At 48.7% G+C, this 10,916-nt stretch overlaps 1 protein-coding gene across 4 annotated transcripts in view; it reads right to left on the bottom strand.

Annotated features, from left to right (window-relative positions):
- MRTFB (myocardin related transcription factor B) overlaps positions 1-10,916 on the bottom strand; it is a 197,079-nt gene that overhangs the window by 20,813 nt on the left and 165,350 nt on the right. For 3 of the 4 annotated variants that reach the window (XM_082715003.1, XM_082715001.1, XM_082715002.1), the window contains 3 exons: positions 5,467-5,604; positions 2,428-2,586; positions 2,000-2,137 (listed from right to left, as the gene is read on the bottom strand). The exons of the other annotated variant lie outside the window; for it this stretch is intronic. In XM_082715003.1, coding sequence (XP_082571129.1) covers positions 2,000-2,137; positions 2,428-2,586; positions 5,467-5,604 — 435 coding nt within the window. The remainder of the gene's footprint in view (positions 1-1,999; positions 2,138-2,427; positions 2,587-5,466; positions 5,605-10,916) is intronic. 4 annotated transcript variants of the gene reach the window in all.

A 10,916-nucleotide genomic window follows, 5' to 3' on the forward strand; every position in this document is an offset into this window, starting at 1 on the left:
CTCAGCAAGGATATCATTCAGAATTGGGGGAAATATAAAGAGTTGCCCAGGCCACCAGAAGTCAGAGGAGTATATCACCACTGAAGTGGCCTCACAATGAATCTTAAAGGAACTTCTTTAAGTAGAAAAGGCCATAACTTGAAGTAAGAAAATTATGAAAGGGAAAAGTTTAATCCAAGCATGGCATCAAAGAATGTCATCTAATTACAAAAAAAGCAAAAGAACTATGAAAAGAAATACCAAACAAAACAAAACACCAAAAACCAGAAACAGTTTAAAAAATGGCAATAAGTATATAACTTTACATATAAACAGACTAAATGCTCCAAAGACATAAGGTTACTGAATGGACGAAAAAAAGGTAAGACTTACCTATATGCTGCCTATGAGAGACTGACTTCAGATCTACAGACACATACAGACGTGAAGGGACAGAAAAAGACAGTCCATACAAATGCAAAAAAAAAACGGATGTAGCAATATTTAAACAGACACGGGCTAACCGGGTGATGGCCGTTAGGGACGGCCCTGATGTCCTGAGCACTGGGTGGGGTATGGACTGCTGAATTACTAAATTCTACCTCTGAAACTGATAATAGATGTTAACTGAGTTTAAGTTAAAACAACTTAAAAAACCAGACTTTAAAGCCAAGGCTGGAACAAGAGACAACGAAGGGCACTGCGTAATGACAAAGGGATCAGTCCAAAAAGAGGACAGTCAACTGCAGTATCTCTGCCCCCGACGTGGGCGCCGCACGTACCTGTAGGTGGACGGATACACATGGGGCTCTCTCTGTAGCGAAGACTGACAGACGACGGGAGACATGGACAGTGATACAGCAGCAGCAGGGGACTTCAACACCCCACTTACATCAACTAATAAGATCGTCCAGGCAGAAAATCAGTAAGGAAACAGTGGCTCTGAGTGACACATCTGACCAGACAGACTTAACAGATACAGGTGGAGCATTCCATTCCCAAACAGCAGAATACACACTTTTCCAAAGAAGACATCCAGCCGGCCAGCAGACCTAGCGAAGACACTGAGCATTGCTCATCATCAGGGAACGATGTATCAAAACCCCTAGAGACCACTTTGCACCAGTCAGCATGGCCTGTATCAAAGACAAGACGTAGCAAGCGTTGGCAAGACTGTGGAGAAAAGGGAATTCTCCTTTTGCACTGCCGGTGGGAATGCAAACTGGTGCGGCCACTGTGGAAAGCAGTCGGGGGCTCCTCAGAAAGCGACAACTAGAGCGGCGGTAGGATCCGGCAATTTCACTTCTGGGTATTTATTTGAAGAATGCAAAAACATTAATTCAAAAAGATAAATGCACCGCAGTGGTGACCGCAGCGTGACTTCCACGAGCCAAGCTACGGGGGCAGCCCCAGTGTCCGCCGACAGACGAGGGGCTGAAGGCGGCATGCTGCGCACACTCCCTCACACGGAGGAGTATTACTCTGCGGTAATAAAGAGTCTCTTTCCCCTCTGTGACAGTAGGGATGGACTGAGAGGGAACTTCGCTAAGAGAAGTCAGTCAGAAAAACACAAATACCGGCTGAGTTCGCTGACTCGTGGAATCTAAAAAGCACAACAAACGAACAGACACCGACTCAAAGACACAAACACTGGGGTTGCCGGAGGGGGCGGGTGAAGGAGAAGGGGATGAAGGGTACAAATGTCCGGTTCCCGAATACAGCACAGCGACGGTCAGTGACCTCGGAGTGACTCTGTGGTGACAGATGGGAACCACACTTACACTGCTGAGCGTTCTATAACGTCTATAAACATCGATCCCTGTGTCGTACGCCTGAAACCAATGTAATATTGTATGTTGCTCCTACTTCAATTAAAAAAAACCAGCATTTAAAGTGCAAACAAGGCTCCTGGCTCTGAAATTTGTATTTCTGTTGCGGCAAGTATGTCTTCAACAAAGGACCCGTGTGTGGGTGACTCCCCAGATGCAAGCCCGTGGATGTGGCCGCTGGGTTCACTCACCTCTGGGAGGGAGGACTGGGCGCTGCGTGTCTGCTTGATGGCCTCCTCGTAGCGGGGAGGGTCTTTCGTCTTGGGGACCGGGCTCCCAAACAGGGAGTGCTGGACGACACACGGCTGGGGTGGCGGGGGTGAGCCGGGCTGAGGCAAACAGAGGGAGGGACACGTCAGCTCCTGGCCAGGCAGGGCCCTGCCCTCAGCACGGGGGAGCCCCAGGACCTAGGACCTGCATGGCTGCCAGGGTGCCATCCTGTGTGGGAAGGGCCACCTCTACTGTGCTAAGAGCTAAGCTGCCCCTCACAACGGGCACCACAGTAGTCTGTTCTGTCGCACGCATGCGGACAGTGCAGGGTGAGAACGCTGGGGCGTGGAATGCTTCTGGACGCCAGCAAGCACGTCCTGTAGCTGCTGCTCCGTGCTCACGGCATTACCTTGCTGGAGGTGGTCGGTCCGTTCTGCAGGGAGGGCAGTGGGGCACTTCTGGGCTGCAGAACGCTGGGGGCAGTCTTAGTAACACATGGCTGCTGGGCCGCTGGGGCGGGTGCTCTCGGGTAGGGGAGAACGGTGCTCGACGCGGAGGTTGTGAAAACCTGTAAAGAACCCATATTTTCCATTCAGTGTGTTCTTTTCCTCTTCTGACCAAAGAATACCACGTTTTCGGACAAGGGTCAGCAAATGTTTGCTGGAAAGAGTCATCAGGTATCCAGTTAGGGCCTGCAGGCCCTGGGTTTCTCCTCTCTCCTGCGGTAGCTCAGAGGCAGCCTCGACAATACAGAAATAAATGGGTGGCACTGGGTTCGAGCAAAATATTATCCACAGAGACAGGCAGGGGCTGGACGTGGTCCCAAGGCCACCGTTTGCCAACCCTCATTTTCTAGCACCAATTGTCCCTTTACTCGGTGGCCTGTCTCTGAGGGGGGTGTGGACCACACCTCCTGGGAAATCAGCATTTGCTCAGTGTAATTTTTCTCTTAAACAAAAGCTTAATTTCTCTTCTTCACCAGGATGATCTCATCTACTCCCATGGCTGTAATGTTCACGATTCAGCTACAACCCCACAACCTCTCCTCTTTTCCAACCTTGCTCCCAAGTGCCACAGCCACATTTATAACCCTTATAAGCATAAATTTCGGACATCTCAAATTCTATATATTCCAAACTCAACTTTGCCTTTCCTTCCACCACCTCCAGCTGCTGAGGAAAAATAATTCTTGGTTTTACCTTCATTTATTTTTAAAACTTTGCTGAATGGAGCCGTCAGTCTCCTGCACTTTCTGCCCTCAGTGCTCACGGAGCTTCGGAATGCCTCCTGAATCAGGCCTCTGTTCTCTGCTGTCCTAACCCGGGCCCTTGCTATCGATCGCTGGAAAAGTGGCACAGCCTCCGTGCTGAGCCCCCCTTCCCGCCCTCTGCCACAGTCAGGGCCGGGACGCCTACACCTGGTCGAGCCCCCGCACTCCTGGCTCCTCAGTCCTTCACGGTAACAAGCTCCCCTCTGGCCAGCACGCGAACCTGCTGCCGCCACCTGGCCCCCTTTCTAGCTGACCGTAACAGCCACCCGGGCTGTGGCCACACTCTTTTTTCCAGTTTCTCAAAAGTTCTCCAGATCCCTGCGAGGACCCATTTAAAGTCTGAGAAGCTAACTTCTGTTGGGGTGCGGTGAGGATTCCCTCCTGTGCAACGGCCCAGTGCGTGTCTGGCCCATTATGAGTCAAAGCTTTTATGGCCTTTTACAGATGTATGGGTACAGTGGGCTTTTGCCACTGTATTTCACAGAACTGATTTACACGTAAACAGATCTAATATACTTTGTACCATATTCTGAAAAAGAAAAACTTAGCCCTGTATTTCTGTTGTAAATATACATGTATATTTCTCAAGCGGGAAAGTGTATTTATGTGTGTGTCTAAATATCCCTCCAAACGGGACAAGTGCTCTGGGTGGGGAGTTCCTTATATTTGGTACAAGAATTTCTTCCTTTAAATTGGAATTAATGACCCCGAATTCTAGTATTTGGACACTTAGTGAATAAGCCTTTATTCATCTTGTCTATACTCTGTTTTTCCCTTTCCTCTCTAAATCAAACTGTCTGGACATCTGGAATACTCACTAAGCTTATCACTAAATTAAAATGTTATTCTGAGCCCAGTAAGTAATGCGCAGCTATAACTCCTTGCACACTGTGTTTCCCAGAGGAGATTCTGGAAGAGAGCACAAATGACTACTGTTTCTGTCTATTGCTCCAGTGGTCTTAGCCCAGACAGTTCACACCCCCGGACCACGTCTATAGGTACACCTAACTATCCAAGATCTTTTATGCTGAAGATTAAGATTCCGAGACCAAGAATTCTCAACTTTTAAAATACTAAGACCTGGGGCACCTGGGTGGCTCAGTCAGTTCAACGTACAACTCTAGATTTCAGCTCGGGTCACGATCTCAGGGTGATGAGATCAAACCCCATGCTGGGCTCCGTGCTGGCCATGGAGCCTGCTTAGGATTCTCTCTTTCCCTCTTGCTCTGCCCCCTCTAAAAAATAAATTAAAAAAATAAAATAGGGGCACCTGGGTGGCTCAGTGGGTTAAGCCTCTGCCTTCAGCTCTGGTCATGATCTCAGGGTCCTGGGATTGAGCCCCGCATCGGGTTCTCTGTTGAGCAGGGAGCCTGCTTCCCCCTCTGCCTGCCTCTTTGCCTACTTGTTGTGATCTCTCTCTGTCAAATAAATAAATAAAATCTTTAAAAAATAAATAAAATAAAATAAAAGGGTAAGACCTATTTTTGAGGCCTTTGAGATGTGCACATAGCTCCACCTACTGGATAGGAGGGAATTTTGGTAGCTTCTGGGGACTTCACATCAGAACTTCTTGGTAGAACATGTGCAGAAGTTACCGAGCCCTAGTCCAACACCGTCATTTTAAAGACAAGGAAAATAACACTCAGAGAAAGAAAGTGAATTTTGCACAAGGCCAACCACGTAGGAAGTGGGGAACCAGAACGAGCAGACCTGGGTCTTCTGGCTCTTAATCTGCAAGATGGCGACTCTTACCTATACAGAGATCTTACTCAAGGTAACCCTTTCAGAAAGTATCTTTTTCATCTTCAAACATCTCTTCCCAGGGAAAAGCACTTTTTTCCCCTCCAAAAAATATTAATTTGAAAATAAATTTATTTTAAACCCCAGAAAATCCTACATATGAGGATTAATAACACACTTTTGAAACTCTTCCTTAGAAAAGGGGCTTATAACTGTTAAGACGAGCTCTCTTTCAGTAATGAAGAACTCTCTTCCCCAAACAACTGGGTGATCCGCAGCCAGAGGCTATGGCCCCTCAGGCCTGCCCAAGGAAGGGGCACATCACACAGAACAGACAGGTGCTTCTCACAAGGAGACTGCTTTGCAGGCACTTGCACGATGGCTGAGCAGACGATAGCTCGTGTCAGCGACGGCCTGTCACCCGTTGCCTTCACCTACCTTTCTAACTTGCTGAGGCTGACTGAGCACATGTGGCGTGAAAGTGTCTTGCTTCTGAGGTACAGTCTGGGCTAAGCCCGAGGACAGCGTGGCCGCTGCTGTCTGAGGCTGAGTCTGGATTCCTGTTTGTGCTGGAGTCTAGAAAGCAGAGAAAAAATCAATTTAATTGTCAAAATCAATCTCAGAATCAAGAGTTTAGACGTGCGGGCACCTGACTGGCTCAGCTGGAAGAGCGTGAGACTCCTGATGTCAGGGTCGTTTGAGCCCCATGTTGGGCACAGAGGCTACTAAAAAAAAAAAAATTTATATATATATATATATATATATATATAAATTTTGAAAAAAGATTTTAGATGTGGAATAACGGGTCATGTGGAGATCATATCTGAAGTGAAATAAAATATTTACAGATACAAACTTCATTTCATTAACACATAGATTTGAGCCTGAATTCTAAACCAGAGAGTGAAACACCAGACCAGTTATCTTCATGCTCTGATTGTTTCTTAAGTGGCTAAGATTTTCATTCAAAAATTTTGAGAAAAGAGAAAATGGAAATAGAAGCCTACAAGAGCTCTCCACATACTAGGTCAGCTGTTGCAGTAACCGAAGAAGCAGCAGGGAAATCTCTGGGGCCCACTGGACCTGAACTCCTGCTTTTGAGCTGCACGCTGTGCTCCCTCTGGGGGGCCGTCAGCCACACCCTGGGGCACACACAGGCCCAGAATAAAACACAATTCTTATTCTGAGAACATCAACTCCACTGGAAGATTTGGTTGGGGGGGAAAAAAAAACTCAGAAGAGCTCTATTACAGAGTAGACCTTCAATTTCACAGACACTGGAAAGGTTAAACAGGGGAAGTAGAGTTTTTGCACATGCCAAGGGCCTCGGGTCATGCTTCCTAACCCCGGGGGTACAGGACCAGTCTCTTCTGCCATTAAGAGACTCTGGGGCATCAAAGTTGAGGAGCACTGTCCCCATTCTGTTTACTTGTGGCCCACACATTTTGTTCAAACCTACCAAAACGCATCACATAAAAACAGCTTGAGGTCAGAACACGGGTTACACAGGCATAAAAGGAGGTTTCCTGCCTATGAGTGCCTTAGCACGTCTCTCAACCACATCCTCTCTCCTAGGTTTGCGGTCACATTCCCCTTAGATGCCCAACAAGCCTTTGGCATTTTCGCCTCATTGGTGTCTTGCAAGAACTACATTTAGGAGGCAGAATATAGGAGTGGGCCTAACAGTGACAGCTCTAGTCAGAATTACCCAGCTCCGTCCTGGAGCAACTTGCCAAACCTCAGTTTCCCTATCTCAAAGTGGGTGTTACCACTCAGATCTCATGGGAGAAATGGAGCGTCTGGCTGGTTCAGTCGGAGGAGTGGAGGAGCGTGTGACTCCTGACCTTGGGGTCATGAGTTCGAGTCCCACGTTGGGCATAGAGATTAGTTAGTTAAATAAACAAAAAGAATGATGAAGTGCTTGATGCTGGGTCCCGCACACAGAGTGCCCAGTGACACTAACTATTCTCATGACACTGTGATGAGTATTTAAAAATGCCTGCATGCGGGAGACTCTGTTCACTGAAGATAAAAGGTATGGAAAGTGGAAGAGCAGCTCTTGTTTGTTTGTTCCGTACAGAAACAATGCTAGCTATTCACGTTTTGCAATTCGATTCTATGAGGCCACCCCCTCCCCCACCCCCGCATTTCCTGGCACCCCGAAGCCTGGCGTGAAGGCATCTGGGAGAAAGCGTGAGGCGAGCTTCCGCTCTCGGCCGGCTGTAAGGCAAGGGAGTTAGAAGACACACTTCACACCTGGAGTCTGAGGCTGCCTACGGGGAGCTGCACTGAGGTGACACGGGAGCCCTGGATGGACAGCGGCAGCAGCAGCTGGGCGGTCTGTGTGGTCAGTAAAGCCTGAGGCGCAGCGACACTGGCAGGCGGCGGCTGTCCCTGCGAACTCACGTAAAACTGTGGGACGATGCTCGGCGGCTCCGCCTGGGCCACGGCGACCTCCTGCTTGATCACCACCGCCTTCTTGGCCACCAGGGCCTGGCCCGCCACCGAGAGGGGCTGGCCGACGGGCTGGCCGGCTCCCGGGCCCGGCTGCCTGGAGCCGGAGCAGTCGCTGAGCGAGGCCTCGTCCTTGACGGAGGAGCCGGCGCCGCCGACTTTCGGGTCTAACTTGGCCGCCGAGCTGGCTGCGGCGCCCGGCTGCGGTTCCAGCGGCGGCGGCTGCCGCTGCCCTCGCTTCTCCACCTCGAGCTGCATTTTCAGAACTTCCACGAGCTTCTGCTCTTGTTCCAGTTTCCTCTTGAGCTCCTCGATCTGCTTCTCCTTCTCCTGCAGCTTGCGGTCCTTCTCAGCCGCGTCCAGTTCCAGACTCGACAGCGTGCTGCTGGTGGGGCTCGGGCTGTCCTCGGGGCCCGTCACTCGCAGAGGGGACGAGCACAGGAACTGCGCCGGCGACATCATGGTCATGATCTCGGTGAAGGTGTCTGCCATGTTTGTGTCCTCGGTCCCGAGACTGGACTGTTCGGAGGGCGACGGGGAGATGGGCAGAGGGGAGCTGACGGTCTCCACATGGGCAGCGGTGCTGCTGCCGGCAGGGGGCAGTTCTGCCTTGAAGGAGGAGCCTGAGCTGGTCACAGGGTTGTGCAGTGTTGTGACGGGCAGTGCCACGGTGACTTCTGGGTTACTGGTGACGATGGCAGACGCGGGCACTGTTAGGACACCGCCCGCGGTGACACTGCTGTTGTTCATTTCCTGGTAGGGTTTCAGGCGTTCAATGAGGTCCGGTTTGGTGCCCGACACTGGAAGACCCCTTAACTTCAGTTCTGTCTTCAGTTCCGACACCTGCAAGTACAAACAAGTCACACCTCTTCTCCTGGCCCTGCCACTTCGGACAAATCTACGGGACACTTTGATGAGAAAGGGGCTGATGTCTGTCAGCATCTATGACTGCACAGCAGCAAGCGGGAAGGTTTCTCTTCCTAACCCACAAACACACACAGCTACAGACCCCAAGTACTGCAAAGGCCAGTGATCCAGCAAGGATTTATGTCCAAGGATTGAAAACGGGAAATCATGATGATAACCATCACATGCACTGAGTCATGACCATGTGCCAGACACTGCTGGACGTGCTTTAGTCTTCCAGCTCCTCTTCACAGGACGTGTGGGTATTACTATTACAACTCCTCGTTCGCAGAGGAGCCGGGGGCAGAGACAGGCTGACTCGCCGTGGTCCGCGCTACCACAGATAACCGAAGGCCAAGCTGGGGTGGAAACACATGCAGGCTGGCCTTGGAGATCAGATTCCGGACTGTTACATTTCTCCTGCTTCTCCCAAACTTGGAAACGAGCAGGGAAGAAAAAACCCTGCCTCTGCAGTCAGAACTGGTCTGGTACCTGCACATGGTTTATGCTCAACGAATGAGAATCATTACTGGTCATTTTAACTCACTGAGCCACCCAGGCACCCCATTATTGGTCATTTTAAAAGAAACGTAATGGACATAAACAGAAAGTGCCTCTATAGAGATTATTTTATGTTGGTGAAGTTGAAGGTCTACTGAAAACTTACCTATACATACTAGAGAAATCTGGCAAATCATTTACCTTTCTGTGGTACCTATGGGTGCATAAACTCTCCTTGGACTTCTCACCTTTAAGTCATCCAAGCTAGGAGGTAGAGGTCCCGGCTTTCTCACAGGAGCAGATGTATTCTGTCTTGGAGGGTTAGGTGTGGTACTGTTCAGAGTGGGATTCCCACTGTTGTTATTTTTGTCGTTAAGTGGCCTTCAAAAGAACGAGAAAATGAGAGAGTTTATAATAAAATAATTTCTGAATTTGACGTTGCTTCTATTAAAAATGTGTTAGCTTGTGAAGAGAAAAATGCCACAGTCATGGGTTGGAAGACTCAATACTCTGAAGACAGACATCAAATTAGATTGCAGTGAAAATCCCTGTCAATTTTGTTTGCTTGTTTGCTTGCTTGGTAGAAACTGAGAAGGTGATTCTCAGCTTTATATGGAAATACAAAGGACCAAGAAAGGCCACGGCATCCCTGAAGAAAAGCCAAGTCGGAAGAGTCATACCACCAGATATCAAAATTCATTACAAAGCCAGTTATTACGATGGTGTGGTGCTAGGGGCAGAACAAATGGAAGAGAAGAGAGAATCCAGAAACAGACCTTCACATATACAGCCTCTTGAGTTATCACTAAGACAGCACTGTAGTGCAGTAGGAAAAGGGTGGTCCTTAACAATAAATAGTGCTGATCCACACTGGCTATTCACATAGAACCAATGGGAAAATCTTGAACAAGCGTACCACAAGAAAGGATACCCAAGTGGTCAATAAATGTGTGGACAGGGCTTAGCCTCAATGGACAGGAGGACAATCAAGAAAAGCACAACAGAACAGCACTGCATGCCCAGCACAAGTGCTGTATGATGACTCAGACTGTGGGTACCGAGGACCCGGAACGTCCCGAACTCTCAGCCGTGGCCGGTGGAAGTGTGAACTGGAAGGACCACTCTGGAGAACTGTTTTATGCTATTTGCTAAAGAAAAACCTGCACCCCTCTTTTGACCCAGGGGCATTCCTAGAAGGACACCTGACAAGATAGACATGTGTGAACCATTTATGGCGTCATTCACACCAGCCCCAACCGGACACGACCCAACTGTCCACCAAGAGGACAGTTAAGTGGCTCGATTATAAAACACTAGACAGAGTAAAAATTAACTGCTGCTTTCTGTGCCAGGAAAGATGCAGCTCACAAACATAGTATTGAGCAAAAGCAGCTAAACAATGTGTACTGTAAGATGACATTTATGCAATGGTTCAAAAATAGGCGAACTAGTCTATGGGACACAAGTCAGGTAGTCACTGAGAGGGGACGCAAGGACGCCCTCCTGGGGGTACTGGGGATGTTCTGTTTCTTGATTTAGGGATCTACCTGGCATCGATTTTCAGTTATGATGTATGGTCCTCTCCACAACCTATACTTCATTTAAAAAGGTTATTAAAGAAATGTTGGTGCATCTGTTGTACTTTTGTCCTCCGTTTCCCAAACTCCTTTCCATATCGAAGCCAGGTCCTCATCTAACTTCTTCCCTGTAGGCTATTCTTGGCAACAACGGCATTTCTCTTCTGGCTGGTTGCTATCCATTCGAGAAAGGTCCACGTGATGCTTGATACTGAAGAGCCAATTTCACTACAGCCCCAAGTTTTACTGTTATATGAACCTTGGTGCTGAAGCAAGGAGACTCTGAATTCCTTATTCTGAACGAGGATGAGGTCCCCAGTTAGAGCAGCTTTGTCAAGAGAGTTTTAGGAAGATTGTGTTTGAAGCCATTTCTGGCCCTGTCAACAGCTAACTCTTGACATAAAATCTGCCTAAATTTCGTGGCAGTTAAATATTTTAAGTATTTAAGTT

The sequence above is a fragment of the Mustela nivalis genome (genome assembly GCF_964662115.1).
Source record: "Mustela nivalis genome assembly, chromosome: 19".
NCBI lineage: Eukaryota > Metazoa > Chordata > Mammalia > Carnivora > Mustelidae > Mustela > Mustela nivalis.